The 20,542-nt window shown below is 46.2% G+C and overlaps 1 protein-coding gene across 1 annotated transcript; it reads left to right on the top strand.

Annotated features, from left to right (window-relative positions):
* The first annotated feature begins 5,233 nt into the window (after nucleotides 1-5,233).
* Nucleotides 5,234-7,076, top strand: LOC142588551 (uncharacterized). Its single transcript, XM_075700393.1, has 3 exons — nucleotides 5,234-5,386; nucleotides 5,993-6,298; nucleotides 6,340-7,076. Exons 1-3 carry the CDS (start codon nucleotides 5,234-5,236, stop codon nucleotides 6,652-6,654), a joined length of 774 nt encoding a protein of 257 aa, XP_075556508.1. The 3' UTR covers nucleotides 6,655-7,076.
* Nucleotides 7,077-20,542: the final 13,466 nt, after the last annotated feature.

The following is a 20,542-nucleotide window of genomic DNA, read 5'->3' as shown; positions in this document are numbered from 1 at the left end:
TTAGCTGTGCTGATGCTGTTTGCCGTGTGTTTTGCATCAGTGCTTCGTGACACCGGCTGTATTGCCTGTTTTCGCCGACGGCTTACTACCACAATGGCGGGATCTGCGTTCGCCGCCTTCGTGTCTCGGTGCGTCTTTGTACGTCGCACGTTCGGATAACACTTTTTCCGGTAAGTGAAATACATTGCACTTCGTTTTTCGTCAACAATGTGAATATTTCTAGGTGTTACCCGCGACAATTCTTGATAGATGGGCTCTTCTGCCCTGCGAGTTTTCGTCATCTTTACTTTTTTACGAGGGCCCTGCTTGTGTTCAGCCGTTCAGCACTACTGCGCTCCACGACTTTCGCAACACCAGTCAGAACTTCGCCCTGCTTGTTAGTCTTTGTGGTTAACGTAGCACGAACCAACCGAAGGGAGTGCATTCGAAGACGACGCGCTGGCTGTAATGCTGAACCAGACTGAACTCGCCCTATTTTGTATCCTTTTGTTCTTGCGTGGGCTCGGGTGTGTGTCAGTGACTATGCAGTTTGTAGCGTTCCCACTTTATAGCAAAACATAAATATATCTGCAATGTTCACTTCATCTATACAACTCCAAATGCAATCGTCTGCTGATGTACAAATTTCACTTGTGTTTTGTTCTAAATAAGCAGCAAAACATTTAGCCTAGCAAGTGCTTCATCTGGGAGTGCAATCACGACATCTTGGCATTTATTAATGAATGACTGTGACTGGGTCACCTTATTTTGAATTGCAAATCTGCCTTTCAACTGACTTGATGCTCTCTTATTTTGTTCCTTTCACTGTATAGACGGCTGGACATCCTTCTTGTACCTTGGGGCTAGTTGGATGACGGGACCTCATCGTGATCAGTGTAAGCCAATGTACCGTACCCTCTCTGGTCCTCCCAGTGCTTTTTATATGGGTTTAGGCCAGGGAGCACTTCGTGGTAAAATAGCTAGTTGGTGTCTCACACGGCCATTTTTTTGCACTTGTCCCTTATGAGCTGCCACTATAACCAATTTCTCAGTATCAGTGTACGTACACACTTCTACTATTTATTAATTTTCGTAAGCCTTACAAAATTTAACTGTAGGTAGTCAGTTCTATGTAAGAACTCACAAATTAACTCTGTTGTGTCATACAAGTATTCCATACATGACTAAAAATTTGCTACAACAGTGTACATTACACCTTGCTTCCCTAATGCACAAATGTATTCAAGCCAGTATTTGATTAGTTTGGTGTTCTAAATGTTTTCTGTGTGATTTAGTTTCTTTACAAGAATTTACTGTACAGCATCAGCAAGCAGTCTAATTTAAGATTTATGTGTGCTGTAAAAGGTGTGCTTTGCCGCTAGAATTGATAAAACATGGGCCGAGGCTTCCATACAAGGACAAACTTCAATTTCGCTCTATCACCGTCAGCACTTGGCTCGCGCTTGCAAAATGAATCACATCAGGTAGCTTGTGCCAGATTGTTTTTGAACCTTATTGTGACGAGATCACACAGTGATGTGTGGAGGCGCCTGCGTCTGAGATATAGATTGCGCTGCAACATATGTGCGTGTAGAACAGGCATGATGCTGAGGGTTCCAGCAGTTTGCAGAGGTGCTTTTAAAATTTTGTCATAACTATAATTTTCCTACGCTGTTTCTTATCACCTATTTCAATAATATCATTAGAGCTGTTATCAGAATTTAGCAATTTATTTATCCTGGTCCATTAGCCTGCCGCATTTGCCTTTTCACTAGGTGGGCAATTATTCAGCATGGACCATTACTTGAATACACCTTTTTGTTTGCAGTGGCTTCTCAATTGCAGTCAACATAGATGCTCAGAATTACCTGAGGCTATAGATGCACTGATGAATTTGCTATCTATACAAATCACTTTGCACTTTCTCGCTCAAACAGCATGTTAGCACTTCCAAGACAGTGGGCAATGTTAGTGTTTGATCATATCATGAGATACTTTCAATTTTGTATGACACATCGTCCAAGGTGTTGCATCATTTGTGTGAGGTATTGCCCTACGCCAATTAGGGTCACATGAAAATATATCAACAAAAGTAATTGATCCAGCTAGGAGTGTTGCTTTGGAACACTACTTTATCACCAGTCCTCCTTTGCATGCTACCTGCTTACTCTGTACTGTGTCATGTTTACGTTTGAAAGAAAGGCAACAGCTAGGCCGTGCAAAATGCCAAACTTGCTTTTAGTTCAACAATATAAAATGCTATTTAACATTTTAATTAAGTTCGTACATCGTTTACCTGCAGAGTGGATTACTGTTTTAAACTGATTATATTTTGCAGAAACCTTTTCAGACTTGTTTGACCGGTTGATAAGTGGCTTTTTAGCCACAAAACACCGAAAATAATTTAAAGGCTGACTTTCACTCTGCTATTCAATTTAATAACTATCTGCCAGGAAATATACTAGTCATTTTAAACATCATCACATACATACCTTAAGATTCCTGTAACTTATGAGAAAGGAGTGCTTAAATTTATTTTTATATGAGCCAAACTTCTTACTTAGCACATATTGCTAATTGAAGTTCCAATTTCAACCTTCCCATTTCCTCCCTCGCCTTTTTTTCCTCTGCTGTGCAGGTATTGCTTGCCTATGTCTACAAGAACCGTCACGTATGGCCTGTGACAGCAAGAGTTTGTGGGCAGCAAGTGCTCTCCTACGAAGGCTGGCCTGCTCTGGCAGCGGCGGCAATCACCTTCAAGATTTATCCATGATCACGTGCACCTTTGCTGCTATTTGTCGCCCTTGTTAATTACACTTTCTGCATCTTTTCTAATTTATTAGGTAATAAAGTATGAGTATGTGACAGAGTGTGAAGTAGATGTCTTGCTGCATTTTCGCTTGCAATCATCTTTTATGCATTAAAAGCTCATCGTACAGTGTATGAAAAAAATAACAGCATATTATGATTTATCTTTCAGTTCTGGTAACATGCAACGTACAAGGAATTCACTAATGGATGGTATGCCGAAGAACTGGCCGTTATGTCTGCGTGATGCTGTGCAAGCATGTGGCGTTACCTTACAAGAGGCACCCACAAATTTACTTTTAAATGAAGCATGGACATCAGAAAAAATATATTTATATTGCCAGTTAGAGTGGTTCGCAGAGTGTTTTTCCTGACTTGTAGCATCCTTTATTTCTTAACAATTAATTGCAGCACAGCGTTATGTTTCGTATATACTGGTATACTGGTGTAAAGCTGTTGTGCCCCCTGTAGCTAAAACCAGGATGTAATTTTTGCCTGAACTGCAGCATCGCTGACAAAATGTTTCCCTGCTAGAAACTATTTGAATTTGGTGGAGACCCAGCAGGGCGAAATATTGCCAATAATGACGTGTTTCATGAAGAGATGTTCTTGTTTAGGTCAATGGGCGAACATTGGCATGATATCAGCATACAATATACATCTTGCTTTATTTGCAAAATAATTCTTACAGGCGGCATTCAATTGGCTGGTCTAATTAAAAAGCACTAATTGACCAGTGAGGCTTACTACACTATTCCCATGGTTCACATCTGGAAAAACTACCTGTGCATCACTCTATCCGACAATATACTTTTATTCTGATGGCCATTCTCGTTTAAAATAAATTGTAACTGTGGGCAAACGTGTTGCTGTAACAGCTGCCGCAAAAATTTGAGTGAATGTCTAATAAAAGTCTTCAGTTGTTCTTGTCAAGCTGCCCAATAGCAAACTTTTAGCGTAACGTAATACTTCTGCTACGTTCACATCTTTTCTTGTGAAAAATGGTTGTCAGGACATACTTGAGCTAGAAGCTAGTGAGGCTTTGGGGCTGGTCCAGCGTAAAGTAGGCGCCGTAGACAAGGTTTTCAACGACGGACTTCTCAAGAACTTCAGGCATGTCTTCGAGGGCCTAGGTTGTTTGCAGCAGGCATACAGCACGGTACGTCCTGCAACCTGAAGCGGTGCCAGTCGTGCAAGCAGCTCGATGAGTTCCTTTGGCACTGGAAGAGCCTCTAAGGAAGGAACTTGAAAGAATGGTACGTGCTGGCATAATTGTTAAAGTAAACGAGCCTACCGACTGGGCCAGTCCTTTAGTTCTGGCAAAAAAGAAAGATGGCACGCTACTGGGTGTGCATGGACCCAGAGCTGTTAACAAGTACATAAAGTACTTGTTAACAGTTACTTGTTAAGTACAGCATTTTCCGCTTCCTAGGCGCGAGGATTTAGAAGCCCGTTTAACCAATGACGCGTACTTAAGCTGTCTTGACGCGAACTCCGGCTATTATCAGATGCTGCTTGACGAGCGCACATCTAAGATCTGCACTTTCTCTTCACCGTTTGGGAGACACCACTTTCTGCGTCTGCCCTTCGGCATTTCATCCGCACCGGAGATATTTCAACAAACCATGAGTCAAGTATTCGAGGGCCTACCTGGTGTGCTAGTATACATTGGCGACATTTTAGTTTGGGGTTCCAGTAAGAAAGAACACGATGAACGGTTGACGGAAGTGCTTAAAGCTGCCGAGAAAGCAGGATTGTCTTTCAACGCGCAGAAATGCAAGTTCTGTGTGAAATCAGTGAAATTCCTTGGTGACGTCATAAGCCGAACGGGGATATCGCCTGACCCAAAGCTTATCGAAAGCTTGGCGAAAATGCCGACACCAACGTCCAAGACTGACGTCAAGCGGATGCTGGGAGTGCTAACTATTTCAGCAAATTCGTGCCACGGTTGTTCGAGCGAACGACGCTTTTACGAGAGCTTATCAAGTCCCGCGCAGAGTTCCAATGGACAGCAAATAACGCGCAAGAGTGGCAAATCTTAGCGCAAGTTTTGACTACCGCCCACCTGCTTGCAATATTTGATCCGCAACGAAAAACTACGATAACGTGCGACGCATCAGAGGAAGGTGTCGGTGCAGCATTATTGCAAGGCTACAATGGTGAATGGCGACCGGTAGCATATGCATTTCGTGTATCAACCCGAGCCGAGCAAAGCTATGCACAAATTGAAAAGGAGGCACTCGGAATTTGTTTTGGCTGTGAAAGGTTTCACGATTTTGTGTACGGAAGAAAAGTGCTTATCGAAACAGACCATAAGCCGCTTATAGCGATCGTGCAAAAGGAAATTGCCGACATGCCACCGCGAGTGCAAAGATTCTTTTTGCGGCTACTAAAATACAACTTTGTCTTGCAGTACATTCCCGGAAAACAGCTGGTTCTCGCAGACATGTTGTCACGCTCAACGGCTGACCAGGGCAAAGATCAAGTTGGCACTACTTCTGGTACCACAGACGACGTGGAGATCCATGCGGTGCAGTCCTTGGGCTACATGGTCACTTCCGAAACGCAGCGGTTACTGCAGCAAGAAACGTCTCGTGACGTATACTTACAGGCCGTTAGGAAGAGCTTAAGAAGCGGGCAGCCGGTGAACGGGGAACTCAAGCCATTTGCGAAAGAACTGTCAGTCGTTAATGGAATAGTGCTGAAGGGATCGAAAGTTGTAATACCGAAGAGTATGCGACAAAGCATCCTGAAAAGGATACATGCTGGCCACCTCGGGTCGCAAAAGTGCAAAGAGAGGGCCCGAACTCTTGTATTCTGGCCCGGTCTGAACGGCGAAATCGCTGCGCTAGTAGAAAGCTGCGCAACCTTCCGAAAGTACGCGTACAGGCAACCACATGAACCACTTCTAATGCGGCCAGTTCCAAAATGTGCTTGGTATAGGGTCGGCGTAGATATCTTTTCTTATGCTGGAAATTCTTACGTGGTTGCTTACGACGCCTTTTCAAATTTCCCTGAGGTTGAGAAACTTGACGGCACAACTGCAGCAACTACGATCGCTGCCCTTAGCGCCATGTTCGCCAGGTACGGCGTACCTGTTGAAGTTTGCACGGATAACGGACCCCAGTTTCCAAGCCATGAATTTGGCAGATTTGCCAAAACATACGACTTCAACCATGTAACCTCCAGCCCCCGTTATCCGTAGTCGAACGGCTTGGCTGAGAAAGGTGTGCAAATCGTGAAGCGCATCCTGAAAAAGGCTCGAGAGGCGAGGGAGGACTTCTGGCGGGGTTTACTAGCCTATCGCTCAACACCACTGGAAGATGGGCATTCTCCGGATGAGCTTCTGCGAAGAAGGCGACTTCGTTCTAACCTTCCTGACTTCGGCAGGGTGTCCCGGACCCCTGTGAGGAAGCACCACCAAGCCAAGGCCGGGAAGCCTTTGCTAATACTGCGCAGAGGCACGAAGGTGAGGCTTCAGGATGCGACTGCGTGGTCCCCAAAAGTGAAGGTCGTTGGTGAAACTGCTCCACGTTCCTATTAGTACGAACGCAAGGTCACCGTGTTCTGCGGCGCAACCGCCGACATCTACTGAGGGCGGGTGAACAGTACAGGGGTGAAGGTGAGGACGACTGCGAGGAGAATCCACCGTGTGAAAACTCCCGTGCGCCTGCAGCACCAGCTGAGCCAACAGCGCAAGCCTCCGAGGCGTCATCTCTAGAAACAGCCGTAGGATCGATGCTACCAGCAAGTGACGGCGATCCTTCGCCTGGCATCCAACCGACGCATGCTACTAGGAGGTCGACTCGTGTCGTCCGGCCTCCCCAGAAGCTTCATTATGATGAACATTTTCAGCAAGTATCATAAGTTTTGGCAAATGTGTACATGTATCTAAGTCTCTTGTTTTTGTTACCCGAAAAAGGATGTATCGGGCACGTGTACTGATTATATCAGCGCGGATGCGCATTGGTGATGCGCAGTGTGTACAGCGCGCTGCATTCATGTCTTTATAAACCACGCTCTCAATAAACCTTCGTTCTTACCCGCCGTGGTTGCTCAGTGGCTATGGTGTTGGGCTGCTGAGCACGAGGTCGCGGGATCGAATCCCGGCCACGGCGGCCGCATTTCGATGGGGGCGAAATGCGAAAACACCCGTGTGCTTAGATTTAGGTGCACGTTAAAGAACCCCAGGTGGTCAAAATTTCCGGAGTCCTCCACTACGGCGTGCCTCATAATCAGAAGGTGGTTTTGGGACGTAAAACCCCAAATATTATATTAACCTTCGTTCTTTCCTGCACTGACTATGCTGCTGTAAGCGTCGTCTCCCTTGGCATGTTATACATACGACTGCGTACGAAACCGGTTCTTCTGGCCGGGTCTCTACTGCTCTGTGCGTCGTTATGTCGCAACTTGCGAATTATGTTAGCGCCGGAAGAAACCTCCCCTGCCACCTGTAGGCCGACTCCATCCAATTGAAGTTTCCTCTGAACCATTCTTTCGCGTAGGCCTTCACCTGCTTGGCCCTTTTCCGAAGACGACTAGAGGGAATAAGTGGATCGCTGTCGCTACTGATTACGCGACACGCTACGCGATAACAAAGGCGTTGCCGACTAGTTGGGCAACTGACGTCGTTGATTTTCTCGCCAATTTTTCTCGCCTCTTTAGCGAAACGCTGAAGCTTGTCGGAAACTCCATCTTTGTCGCTACGCAGACTTCGTGCGCTTGCCGTGATTCGCAAAGAAGCGCTCTTCATCGCGCTCCTGAGAGCACGCGTTTGTATGCGTTGTACTGTAAAATAGGGAGCAGTGGGGCTGTGGCTAGGAGAGAGACAACGACGACGAGAAAGAACAACCTTGTTTCGGTGCTCGGTCGGCTACACTACCTCTCGCTGCTCCAACGTTCTAGTCGCGAGCGCTTACTGTTCAAAGTGCTTCGCGACATTTGGTGGAGGTGCTGGACTTATTGCCATCCTGGAACTCCGAAGCCGCACGATCCCTGTCACATCTCCCATGCCTGAGGAGACTAGCCCCACCGCGCCACCCATGGCACCGCCTCCAGTCGTCTGTCCTGGTGCGCCACGCCAACGGGATCCTCCCATATTCAATGGAACTGACGATCATGACGTAGAGGACTGGCTGTCGTCATACAACCGAGTGAGTGCCCGGTTTATCTCGGTTTACGCACGATCGATCCTTTCATTTTCTTTATTGCGTGTTGTTCTGCGCAGTCGAGTCGTACAAGTACTGTTTGAATTACGCAGCCGTGAGAAAAAGAAAGCTGCCATTCATTTAGTTAAACGTGAAATGCAATTTAGTGGCTACTGCTTGCCTTTTTTATGTACTAGTCTATATCGCGTTTGCAACCGCGAGTTGATGTGGGCTTTAATTTATTTTTGTAGTGTGCTCACAAATGTCAACATGCGCATATGTTCATGCAAAACTTGTACGCTTACATGGGCTCAAAATTCTTTATCTCTTATTTTGATGAACATCTTGCGGCATGCTGGTCCCTATTTCAGTGACTGCGAATTAAATCCGCCCAAGGAGGAAAAAAATGTCAAAGATACTTTTAGAAAGAAGATTAAAAATGAAGGAGACACCAAGAACAGTGAAGCTGCTATATCAAATCAACTTGGCCATATGTTCAGGAGGTCGAGTTCCTCGGGGATGCTGTTGAAACGAGACAATAAACAACGAGTAATATGAAAATGAGTTGACACTTTGTGTACATTCTACGCAGGAGCTTCTGCAACCTTGGGCCAACTGATCTCTCAGTGGGTCGCACAGATATTCTCCCGGACAACTCAGCGGCTATTGGTAGCTTGATGCCCAACAGTGGTCCAGCTGTTTCCGGCAGCCAAGCACGAAACAGTCAGAAGGGTCCCGATGCCTGTTTGGACACCCTTGAAGTACTGTTTCAGACCCCAGGGTGTGGAGATGGAAATTAAGCGGGGCCCATAACGGCAACCCCCAGCAAAAACGATGTTCCGTCATCAAGGGGAAATAAACGAGAAAGAAGGTGCCATGAACTGAACGAGACATATAGACAGCTCCAATCCGTGCGGAATGCCATCGTTCACGGAACGCCATTGCTCACAGGCCGATGGACGCTTCAAGCCACTTATTGCTGTCACTCAGACCACAAGTTGAAGCAACTCCTGCACACACGCTGATGCATTTAAAGATGGAGCTGCGGAACACTTGAGCAGTACAGTACACAACGTGAGCAGTACACTCAAGTACCCAGTGGGCCTGCTTGTACCCATCACGCGAAGAAGAATAAAACACCTTCCTAACACATGTTTATTTCCCCATGTCGAACTTGCTTGCTGCACAGGCGGCATTGTCTTCAGTGCCGCAGCCCAGCTGATGCCCACTGCCATGGCACGGCTCCTTGCGTGCTAGTAAAATAGCCCTTGAAAATCTCCCTCGTTGCAGCTGCATTGCGACTGTAGTTATGACCCACCGGAGGCGCCAATTCGAGTATGGCTTGGGTGTCTTCCCGCCACTGGCCTTCAGTCAAGTTGCGGAAGCAGTCTTATGTGTCCGCATAGTTTCGTGGCATGTAAACTGCATGTTCCCTCCGAAAATTGTGCAGCACACATACAGCCAATATCCACATAATCTGAATTCTCAGGGAACAGGTTGATCACTCGGCGAAAAATGCAAAACCTCGAGGCCATCACCCCGGGTGTGTTTTCAATGCACCTCTTGAAATGAAAAGAAGTTTGATAAAGTACATTGCATCTTAAAACTTTTTGTGCGCAAACAAACAGGGATGAAGAATAGGGGCAACACAAGGACGAGCGCTTTTCTTGTGCTCGTCCTTGTGTTGCCCCTATTCTTTGTCCCTGTTTGTTCGTCCCTGTCACCGTTTGTTTGCGCACAAGAAGTTTTAAGATGAATCTGTTCCAACTAGGCCGACTCGCAGTTATACTTCAGTACATTGCACTTGCGATCGCGAGAGGTACATGAAATTGTCGGGGAGCGTGAGCTAGCGACCAAAACTCTGCGGCAAAGGCTGTCGTTTAGCCCTGCTTGAAAAAAAAACCCTCAAGTTTGGGAGATTGGCCAGCACTGCCAACAGTCTCCCAACCTGGAACTACGAAGCCGTACCTTACCTCCAGCCCCAGCGATGCCGGAAGAAACCACCACGCATTGCTCCCAGACTGAAGCCACCATCTGTCGCGGCGTGCTGGCTCAGCGTCGCCCACCGATATTCAGCGGGACTTACGACGAAGGCTTCGAGGACTGGTTGGCAACATACCAGAGCGCCGATGCGACGAGTCTTACTAATTTTACTTGACCGGCATCACCAGCCTCTGGTTCCGAAATCACGAAGCGGACACTGACAAGTGGGCGTCGTTCAAGCTTCGGCCGCCCGCGGTACGCAAGCTCCGCTCAGAACAGCGACTTTGTGAACGCGTTCGCCAACCCTCTGCAACGATCGCGGCCTTGACTCTGGGCAACTAAATTGCTCTGTTGATTTAGACGGAATGTGTGAAGAGATCACCCGTCAGCTCTCCACTTCGTCGATCACGCCAGCACAGGAACACCATCTGGCTCCAGTCATGCGACAAGTGACACAGGATGAGGTCACTGCCGCTTCGCCACTTCTGGAATGTGCGCCCTTGTCGTACGCGCAAGTTGTCGCTGCCGGCTCGTCCCGTCAACAACCTATTCTTCCGCGTATGCACCCATTCGGCCACCGCCAGTTGCGTTGAGCCAACTAGTCCCCACGTTTTCGAATCCACGGCACACTGCGAGCAATGGCCCTGTATGTTATTCTTGCGATTATGCAGGACATGTGGCATGCTTCTGTCGCCCTCCTTTTCAAAGTAAAACCATGCGCGCGTCTGCGTACAATCTTCGACGCTTCAACGGCCAAGCGCGGCTACAAGAATCGTCTTCGCCTGCCCTCAGCTAACCGCCGATCTTCATCACCCCGACGTCGCTCTGTCCCCGATGGACCGTCGAAATTGCCCTTGCGACGCGGCAAACTAGATGCCGCATTTCCCGAAGCACGAACTGCATCGTCGTTGAAAAATTCAAGTCCTCGAATTTCTCCACCAAACCTAATCCAAGTTTATGTGCATGCGTTTCGTATCCTTACGCGTGTGGACAATGGTGTTGCCGTTTTAGTGACATCTAGAAAATTTTGCCGCTTGCTTAGGAACCACGACGTCAAAGGGATTGTCCCTGCGGACCGCCAGCGCACACTATATTCAGCCGTGAGCCACCTGCACAGCCTGCGTCATCATCCAAGATGTTTTGTATCCCACTGAGTCTACGTGCAGCGATGGCGTAGAGGTAGAACAACCGCCTCGCATGCAAGAGGTCCATGGTTCGAATCCCGGTGCCGCGCAATTTTCCACTAAAAAAGTCCGCGTGTTGACAAAATTGCATAAACAGGCCTGGAGTGTGGCCTGATCCCGGTGACCAGAACCGGTAACACACTCTTTCACCAGAGCAGGATTGGCCACCCTGGTGCAGTGCTTGGCCACAACCTCCTATATGAACACAACAATCAAGCCCGGCCCTCAGTCCCCAGCAGCTGCGAAGCAACTGTCCACGGCGGCGGTCAGACCGGCGACGCAGCAGAGGTGCTAAGAATCCCTGGCTCCGGACAGGCCCCTTTAGAATATGAACCTGGCAACGTTTAACGCTAGAACGTTATCTAGTGAGGCTAGTCTAGCAGTGCTATTGGAGGAATTAGAGGGCAGTAAATGGGGATATAATAGGGCTCAGTGAAGTTAGGATGCCAAAAGAAGCATATACAGTGCTAAAAAGCGGGCACGTCCTGTGCTCAGCGGAGAGGCGAGAACTAGCAGTCGGGTTCCTGATTAATAATAATATAGCTGGTAACATAAAGGAATTTTATAGCATTAACGAGAGGGTAGCAGGTCTTGTTGTGAAACTTAATAAAAGTTACAAAATGAAGGTTGTACAGGTATACGCCCCTACATCCAGTCATGATGACCAGGAAGTCGAAAGCTTCTATGAGGCCGTGGAATCGGCGATGGGTAAAGTCAAAACAAAACACACTATACTGATGGGCGACTTCAATGCCAAGGTAGGCAAGAAGCAGGCTGCAGACAAGGCAGTGGGGGAATATGGCATAGGCACTAGGAATAGCAGGGGTGAGTTATTAGTAGAGTTTGCGGAACAGAATAATATGTGGATAATGAATACCTTCTTCCGCAAGCGGGATAGCCGATAGTGGACGTGGAGGAGCCCGAACGGCGAGACTAGAAATGACATAGACCTCATACTCTGCGCTAACCCTGGCATCATACAAGATGTGGACGTGCTCAGCAAGGTGCGCGGCAGTGACCATAGGATGGTAAGAACTCGTTAGCCTAGACCTGAGGAGGGAACGGAAGAAACTGGTACATAAGCAGTCATTCAATGAGTTCCCAGTAAGAGGGAAAACAGGAATTCCAGATCAAGCTACAGAACAGGTATTCGGCTTTAACTCAGGAAGAGGATCTTAGTGTTGAAGCAATGAACCACAATCTTGTGGGCATCATTAAGGAGTGTGCAATGGATGTCGGTGGTAACTCCGTTAGACAGCATACCGGTAAACTATCGCAGGAGACGAAAGAGCTGATCAAGAAACGCCAATGTATGAAAGCCTCTAAATTTACAGCTAGAATAGAACTGGCAGAACTTTCGAAGTTAATCAACAAGCGTAAGACAGCTGACATAAGGAAGTATAATATGGATAGAATTGAACATGCTCTCAGGAACGGAGGAAGCCTAAAAGCAGATAAGAAGAAACAAGGAATTGGCAAGAATCAGATGCATGCGTTAAGAGACAAAGCCGGCAATATCATTACTAATATGGATGAGATAGTTCAAGTGGCTGAGGAGTTCTATAGAGATTTATACAGTACCAGCGGCACCCACGACGATAATGGAAGAGAGAATAGTCTAGAGGAATTCGAAATCCCACAGGTAACGCCGGAAGAAGTAAGGAAAGCCTTGGGAGCTGTGCAAAGGGGGAAGGCAGCTGGGGAGGATCAGGTAACAGCAGATTTGTTGAAGGATGGTGGGCAGATTGTTCTAGAGAAACTGGCCACACTGTATACGGAATTCCTGATGACCTCGAGCGTACCGGAATCTTGGAAGAACGCTAACATAATCCTAATCCATAAGAATGGGGACGCCAAAGACTTGAAAAATTATAGACCGCGATCAGCTTACTGTCCGTTGCCTACAAACTATTTACTAAGGTAATCGCATATAGAATCAGGAACACCTTAGACTTCTGTCAAGCAAAGGACCAGGCAGGATTCCGTAAAGGCTACTCAACAATAGATGATATTCACACTATCAATCAGGTGATAGAGAAATGTGCGGAATATAACCAACCCTTATATATAGCTTTCATTGATTACGAGAAAGCGTTTGATTCTGTCGAAACTTCAGCAGTCATGGAGGCATTACGGAATCAGGGTGTAGACGAGCCGTATGTAAAAATACTGAGAGATGTCTATAGAGGCTCCACAGCCACCGTAGTTCTCCATAAAGAAAGCAACAAAATCCCAATAAAGAAAGGCGTCAGGCAAGGAGATACGATATCTCCAATCCTATTCACAGCGTGTTTACAGGAGGTATTCAAAGACCTGGATTGGGAAGAATTGGGGATAAGAGTTAATAGAGAATACCTTAGTAACTTGCGATTTGCTGATAATATTGCCTTGCTTAGTAACTCAGGGGACCAATTGCAATGCATGCTCACTGACCTGGAGAGGCAAAGCGGAAGACTGGGTCTAAAAATTAATCTGCAGAAAACTAAATTAATGTTTAACAGTCTCGGAAGGGAACAGCAATTTACAATAGGTAGCGAGGCACTGGAAGTGGTAAGGGAATACATCTAGTTAGGGCAAGTAGTGACGGCGGATCCGGATCATGAGACTGAAATAATCAGAATAAGAATGGGCTGGGGTGCGTTTGGCAGGCATTCTCAGATCATGAACAGCAGGTTGCCATTATCCCTCAAGAGAAAAGTTTATATCAGCTGTGTCTTACCAGTACTCACGTACGGGGCAGAAACCTGGAGGCTTACGAAAAGGGTTCTACCCAAATTGAGGACGACCCAACGAGCTATGGAAAGACGAATGATAGGTGTAACGTTAAGGGATAAAAAAGAGCAGATTGGGTTAGGGAACAAACCCGAAGTAATGATATCTTAGTTGAAATCAAGAAAAAGATATGGGGCATGGGCAGGACACGTAATGAGGAGGGAAGATAACCGATGGTCATTAAGAGTTGCGGAATGGATTCCAAGGGAAGGGAAGCGTAGCAGAGGGCGGCAGAAAGTTAGGTGGGCGGTTAAGAAGTTTGCAGGGACAACATGGCCACAATTAGTACGTGACCGGGGTAGTTGGAGAAGTATGGGAGAGTCCTTTGCCCTGCAGTGGGTGTAACCAGGCTGATGATGATGAAGATGAGTCTCTACCGGCCTGTTCCACATGATGTCGTTCTCGGTTGCTATTTTCTCTCTCGCCATCATGCTGTTATTTTTATTTATTTTTATTTATTCATTTACAAATACTGTAGCCCAGAAGGGCTATTGCAGGAGTGGGTGAATACAAGATGTGAAAAAGAAAATCACTATACAAAAGAAGCATATGTGAGTAACATGACTAAGGGGAGCATTCAATGGCATCCCCAAATTGTCTATGTGGTAAAGAGCGGATGGAACCAGGCAGGTCATTCCAGAGTTCAATTGTCCGAGGAAAAAAACTGGATATGAAAGTGTTTGTGCGAGCAAAAAAGACGGATAAGCTTAAGTCATTGCTGTTTCTCGTCATTATATGGGCTTTGCACGGGTCAGATATGTGTTAGGGGAAGCAAAATGTGGATAGTAAAATAGAGAGTGTAGAAGTTTCAGAGAATTAATGTGACGACGGTGGGAAAGAGGGGTTAAACCAAGCATATTCAGATGAGATGACGGTGAAAACATTCTATCATAACGGCGGTATATGAAACGAACCGCCTTTTTCTGAACAGCTTCAATTTTGTGGATGTCCGAAATTTTGTAAGGGTTCCATATGGTAGACGCATATTCAAGAATAGTGTTTTGTATGTAATGAGTTTAGTTTCTTTGGGGGCAGCACTAGAGTTCGGGTTAGGTAACCAAGTTTTTTTAGTCCTTTGTTGCAAGTTGTTAGAATATGTTCTGACCAGGATAATCTTGGAGTGAAAAGGAGGCCTAAATACTTATATTCATATGCGCGCTGCAGAAAAGTGGATTTATAGGAGTAATTGAAATATGAGCAATCAGCATGCTTGTGAAAGGACATGGCGACTGTTTTCTTGAAGTTAATGTTTATTTGCCAGAGTTCGCACCATTCACAAAAACTTATAAACGATTGATTCAGAATGTTATGATCGTTAGGTGAAGAAATGACATTGTAGAGAACGCAGTCGTCAGCGTAAAGCTGAATTTTTACTGAAACAGAGCTTGGAATGTCGTTAATATAAAGCAAAAAAAGCAATGGCCCTAAAATAGAACCTTGGCGCTCACCGGAAGATACTGATGCGTCAGGAGAGTTGAATGAATTAAAAGAAACATACTGTGAACGATCATAAAGAAAACTACGGATCCAGTCAACGAGAAGAGGGTTATTAAGGATAAAGATTAGTTTATGTAATAGTTTAGGATGTGGTACAGTACCAAATGCTTTGGAGAAATCAATGAAGAGTGCATCTAATTGATGACCTAAATCAAGAGCAAAAGCGATGTCATGTGTAAATTCAGTTAATTGAGTCACTGTGCTAAAACCACTACGAAATCCATGCTGAGCGCTGCATAAAATATTAGACTCGAGAAAAGTGATAATGTGTTTATAAATTATGTGTTCAAGGAGTTTGCATGCATGAGAAGTTAACGAAATGGGTCCATAAGTTAGAAGAGATTGTTTCTGCCCAGATTTGAACAATGGAATGACTCTAGCCCGTTTCTATGAACAAGGAACTGTACAAGTAGATACAGATTTCTCCAAAATCAATGTGATGTATTGACACGTCCAAAGCGCATAACGATGAAGGAACACATTGTTGACATTGTCTGGACTGCAGCCTTTTTTGGTATCAAGATTTAAAATAAGGTTCAGGACTCCTTGCTTACATATTGTAACATTGTTAATTGCACAGGACATGTTAGTTGTCGTGAAGTAGGGATGAATTACGCCATTGTCCTGTGTGAATACAGACTGAAAATATTCATTGAATGCTTTAGCAATAGGTCCAGGATTGCTTATTTCGGAATCATATAATAGAAATGTCTGGGTGGTGTGCTTCATTGGCGAAATTGAGCTCCAAAATTTTCGTGGGTTATCTTTAATTAAATTAGGTAGAGTGAACTGATAATAAAAGTTCTTAGCTGCGTCCATTTTTTGACGGAGTTCTTCCTTCATAAAGCGGAACTGGTCATTTGTTTCGGCATTCATGTGGCGCTTCCGACGTGCTCTGGCTACTCGACGCTTCAAATGCAGTATTTCCCTTGTCATCCAAGGAAGGTCTAGATTTTTCTTTTTTGTTTTTAATGGCACATAGCGCTCTATGCAAGTGTGAACAATGTTTTCAAAATGGGATACTATAGCATTGATATCACTGGTAGTGCATAACTGGGAGAATCTGTCGAATGAAATGCTTAATGTATCAAGTATGGACGTATCATCTGCATGATTATAATCGTAAAAACTGGTATATTCATAGTGGCGCCTTGAAACTGAGAGATTAATAGTAGTAATAACAGCTTTGTGATCGGAAATACCGTCCGTAATCTCACACTCAAAGCCACTTGTAAAGAGCGGTGCACATAGGAAAATCAAATCTAGTATGGAGGACTCTCTAGTAGGGTTAGATACAATTTGTTTCAATGCAAGGGATAGTGGAAATACAAGCCACTCTCTAGAAAGAGGGACGTTATCACCAGTTATCGATAATGAAGCCCACGAAACGTTAGGTACATTGAAGTCCCCCATGCAGATTAAATTTGAAGAGCCAAAACCGTGCTCTTAGATGAACGTGTTAAGGATCATTATTTCATTTCAGGTATGTCTGGGAGGTCGATAAAACACACCAATGACTACATTTGTTTTATTAATGTGCACCTTACACCAGACCGTCTCGATTTCAAGTGGGGATTGTAGTACAGAAAACTGTAGGTCAGAGCGCAAAAACAAGGCAACGCCTCCGCCTCTGCCCGCATTCCTGTCTACTCTTATGACGTTATATCCTGGGGGAGTTACTTCGCAGTCAAGGATGTCGCTATGCAACCAGGTCTCAGTAACACCGATAACATGTGGAGAATGTGATGCCACCAAAGAGTAAAAGCTTGAATATTTGTTAGATAGGCTTCTTGCATTAAGATTTAATATACAAAATTTATCGTACTTGTCATTGTTAAGTCAAGGATGGTTCCCCTGGGAGAGCGGTAAATGATGGTGAGTGGTGCGGTCAGGAGCTTTTACAAGAGAGTTGGAAACAACATCCCAGTTGTAGAGCTGATTATCAACAAACGCATGGTCGTACCTGAGGTGTACCACTGAACCATTTTACGGAATTATGCTGTAGCGTCCCATAGTTTTTTACGGATGGATCGTACGTTTGAAGAAAAATCTTCAGATAAGCGCCACTGAGACCCTTTTAGCTTATAGCAATTCTTTAGAGCACTAATCTTTTCGCTAAAATCTAGGAGCTCCATAATGATGGGGCGAGGTCTCCCACCTCTAGGTCTACCAAGCCTATGCAATCGCTCAATTTGAGGAAAATCAAGCTTTAGTACGTCAGTAAAAAAGTTCTTGTGATTGCAGCGATTCATTAGTGTCATGCTCAGATTCTGTTAGACCATAAAGAATAAGGTTGTTCCGACGCGAGCGATTTTCTAAATCATCGTTTTGAGAAGAAAGTGTGTTAATAGTGGATGACATTTTCTGAATTTGGCTCTGTAGGTTATCGTAGTGTGCTGTGCTAAACGTGGGTGCCTGCTGCTCAAGATGAACTATGCGTTTTTCAATTGCCTCAAATCGAGCGTCGATAGATTTTCGCATGTCGGCTATATCCTTTGTTATCTTATTTTGCCCTGCAAGAAGCTGAGCGAACATTTCGGATATCATAGAGCCAGAATCATCTGTTTGAGTGGCGGAGCGTTTTGTAGGGCCCGGGTTTGTTTCAATATCGCCACTTAGTAGGAGGCTGCTCATGCACTAAACAAGACCAGCACATACAGAAATATATGCAGAAAGACATTCGTGTGGGCAAGGCATCAGCAATACGAAGCGGTTGTCAGATCGAATACAATAAGCGTTCGTAAGGTAGCGTACCTGCATGAAGAAGAGACAACGTTTGAACATCTGGCCTGTATTGCTGCTGCCTTGTCCACTGAAGCGATGAAGCTGCGGTGTGGCTTTTATACTGAACGGAGCCGGCGTCGTGACTCGCATTAGCGCACCATCTAGGCTGACATCACCGATGGCAGAGGTCAGTATCTTGTCGAATGCAGCGGTGAACAGACCATGACTATGTTCTTCCAGGGCGGAGATAGGGCAGTCATCGCGCGCATGCGGGAACATCAGGGCGTGATGACATGCGAGCGGTGATGCATCCAGGAAGGCCTTCGTAGTATACTCCGGGAAAGCAGCCAAGCCGGTATTGACTGTGCTCTTGCCGAGGTGGCTCTTTCTGCGTTGTGTTCTGCGTCTTCTGAACTTAGGTTGACATAGTTGTTTGTCGCCGACGATACGAACGTACCACCGAGTAGTACAGCTCTTGTCTCCGTGTCCTGTGCCGGTGTTGGCGATTGCATAGTTCTATTTATATCCTCCGAATCTCGCGTTGCCATTTGCAGTTCTCGACATGCCCAACGGCGCTACATCCTTGTTTGTTACGAATCCGTTGCCAGCTCCCTCAGCCATACTCCGTAGAGAGTCATCATCATCAGCCTGGTTACGCCCACTGCAAGGCAAAGGCCTCTCCCATACTTCTCCAATTACCCCAGTCATCGGTCATCCGTCCACGATGACCGTGGAGAGTGTATAGGCACAATTCAGGCATTCGACGTATCCTCCATCTTCTGCCTTGAAGACGCGGACAACTTGCAACTTAGTGCTCTGACACCTTCTAGTGGGTCAGTATCCCCGCCTGTCACGCGGGAGACCGGGGTTCGATTCCCCGACGGGGAGCCACGCCAAAAGATGTGTCGGCAGCGGCAGGCAAGTGGGGGCCCCCGGCCAGCGAACGCGCGGCGAGCGCCGGCGCAGTGAAGGAGTCTCGGAGCTAACTGCTCCTGATGAAAACCGGAACGAAGACTGAGCCGGCTAGCGGCCGTTTATTACTAAATAGGACTTCACACGCCAGATGACACCTCCTGATTGGTTCCAGCTCGGCACATGACAGAAGGGGGGTGCGCTATCTAGCTAAACTACTACAAAACATAAATGTATGATAACACAGAGATCTGGCAGGGGGCGACACTATGCTACATCATCCCCCCCTGGAAACAAGGAAGCATATATTGAAACGCGCACACAAGACGCGCACTTAAGTCCAAGGACAACTTCAGTTCGTTCTCGCCCAAGTTCACATACACGCGCACCAGTCTTGGGCACCAAAACACAGGCAGTCAGTCAAAACAAAATCTGACAAGGAATACGGCACAAGACTCACTGTACCGCAACAAGGAACACATTTTATACTTGTGCGAACGAAACATGTGAATTGTCTCCTAAATGTCACAGCGAGGCCCCTAGCCGTGGCATTTCGAAGACGGCAAAACGCCCTACATTCAAGAAACATAATCATCGAGCCACGGAGGCCGTTTTCTGTCGCGATAAGGACGCGTGCGTACCTCAGAAGAACTTTGTGGGTTGCGACGCGTATTGGTCGACATTAAAGACCCAGTCGTCCCACTACTATTTCCCTTCCCCTGGTTGGAAAATTGAATGTGGTTGTCACTCAAAGCTGGAGAGGGTTGCCCAGGAAGCTCCTCTCGAAGTCCCAACAAGTCCTGGGAGGCTACCGATTCCCCCACGGAATCTGAGACGACTGCTGACTGGGAAGTGATACAGTCAGACGTACTACTTAGCTGCTGCTTATAACTATGAGAAGACGCTGTCACTACAGACGAGTCATCGGAATGACTATCCAGATTTGAATATGAGTACAAAAAGTCTATCACTTGTACAAAATGTACCACCTGCTGGGTCCTTCATCACTGAGGTTAACTTAGACACATGCCACGTCTTCCCATCACTGAGTAGAAAAGTAGATGGTCCTATCTGGGCTTTGACTTTACGAGGTTTACTGTACTTAAAAAATCCTTTCCTGTTAAATCTAATTCTGACGGTGTCTCCCACCTTGACACGAGTTGCCTGAACACCTCTACGTTTGTCTACACACTGCTTAGTTTGCCACTCTTTTTGCAAGATCCTTTCTTGAACTTGAGGCACAAGACTGTCCTGTTCCCGTAGATCTACACAGAGCCGCATGGTTCCATCCTTCTTGCGCACCACCACGAGTGGAGACACCCACTCAGAAGCCTCGACGTGCTCGATGACGTCGCAGTCCTCGAGACTTCGCAATTCATTTGTGCCCCGGTCACGGAGAGCCAGGGGTAGTCGGCGCAACTTTGAAGATACTGGTTTCGCATCTTGCTGCCGATGAATTCGGTGCACAAAGTTGTTGACGAGACCCAACTCGTCACTGAAGAGGTGATCAAAACCCGGAGGCACACCTGTGGGGCT

The sequence above is a fragment of the Dermacentor variabilis genome, chromosome 7, assembly GCF_050947875.1.
Source record: "Dermacentor variabilis isolate Ectoservices chromosome 7, ASM5094787v1, whole genome shotgun sequence".
Taxonomy (NCBI): Eukaryota; Metazoa; Arthropoda; class Arachnida; order Ixodida; family Ixodidae; genus Dermacentor; species Dermacentor variabilis.
The sequence above is the reverse complement of the archived record's forward strand: the minus strand, read 5'-3'. Positions and strand labels throughout refer to the sequence as shown.